Raw genomic sequence first — 1262 nt, 5'->3', positions numbered from 1 at the left:
GTAAAGATCAGCAAATGATTCTGCAGCGCAGCAACGGACCGAAGGTGCCAAGTGGCGCAGTCTGGTGTCGTGCTCACGCGGCGCTTTACGTTCTTTGATCAGGTCCACACAACAGGGACGGATGTGGAGAAGGCGGCATCGGTTACGGCGGTGGCGACGCTGGGGAAGGATCTTGTCTTCCGCGACTACGCACAGGGAGCCTACCGCATGCGGGGTGTGGGCAGGGGGCGGCGGCTGCGAGTCTACCTTATTCCTGAGGTCCTCTCACGCATTCACGCCACGCTTGGCGGTGCGACGGCGGGCAACCGTCGCCTTGACATCCCTGCCTGGCTCTTGCTCAACACAATGCAAATGGAGAGTTTGCAGTTTATCAAGCTAAGCATGCAGGAGCTGGCAAACGTGTGGCGCAAGAAAGCTCTGCAGTGCCTCCTAGCAGATTCCATGCACTTCCATGCACATCGAGACCTCTACACTGACATGGCGCGTTCCCGGCGGTTTCACATGCAGCGGCCATGCGTGAGCGTCGTGGAGGACTCACCACCGCTGCCCAACGTCTCCCTCCTCTGCGCTGCGATTCAGGAATTTCGTGAACCGGTTGCGTACCCGGTGGACTCGTTTATTGGCACCCCCGTTCCGTTCCTGCTGCACTTAGTGGAGCACATGCAAGAGAGGCCGCAGGCACTCATTGCCGGCGATGCGGTGTCGCAGCAGTTTCTTGACGATCTCATACGGCGCTTGCCCTCCTCGCTTGCGATTCGCAGGACGGAATTGACGGCCGCAATGGGTGCAGACGCCTCCAAGAACTTAGACTCCGAGGTCGTGCACGGAGCAGGAGCAGGAGGAGCAGCGGGTTTCTGTGGCGTCACGTGACGATGAGTTCCACATCCCGTGGCGGGTGGAGACACTCGAGACGCACGGAAGGGACTACCCCACGCAGGGCAGCTGCTTCTACCCGCTCCGCCGTCTCCGCGTCCGACCGCAGCGGCCGCTGCTTTTTGTGGATTCCGCGATTCAAGTGAGCGACAACAACTACCGCGAGGCTTGGCACGGAGCCGGCGAGCGTCGTTTGAAGAATGTGTTTCTGTCGCTAGAATGGCTTCCTCTACACTCCAGTGAGGATGAAATGCACGTCCTTCACTTCGGCCTGGTCACCCTCGCGGAGGGGGAGTCGCTGCGGTGGATGATGCATCATCCGACGCACCTCTCAGGGCGGGTTTGTATGGCGTTGCGCGTGGTGAGCAGCGGACGCTACATGGACGTCG

General features: G+C 60.4%; 1 protein-coding gene across 1 annotated transcript; it reads left to right on the top strand.

Moving 5' to 3' along the window:
• Nucleotides 1–207: 207 nt before the first annotated feature.
• TraAM80_09531 (NXN protein) lies at nt 208–870 on the top strand (the record flags this gene model as incomplete). Its single annotated transcript, XM_029386210.1, has 1 exon — nt 208–870. One exon carries the CDS (start codon nt 208–210, stop codon nt 868–870), a length of 663 nt encoding a protein of 220 aa, XP_029234050.1.
• Between the last annotated feature and the right edge of the window lie 392 nt (nt 871–1262).

The sequence above is a fragment of the Trypanosoma rangeli genome, assembly GCF_003719475.1.
Source record: "Trypanosoma rangeli strain AM80 chromosome Unknown Tra_15.4_contig_00605, whole genome shotgun sequence".
In the NCBI taxonomy this organism is placed as follows: Eukaryota; Euglenozoa; class Kinetoplastea; order Trypanosomatida; family Trypanosomatidae; genus Trypanosoma; species Trypanosoma rangeli.
Note: the sequence above shows the minus strand (reverse complement) of the source record. Positions and strands in the feature narration are given on the sequence as shown.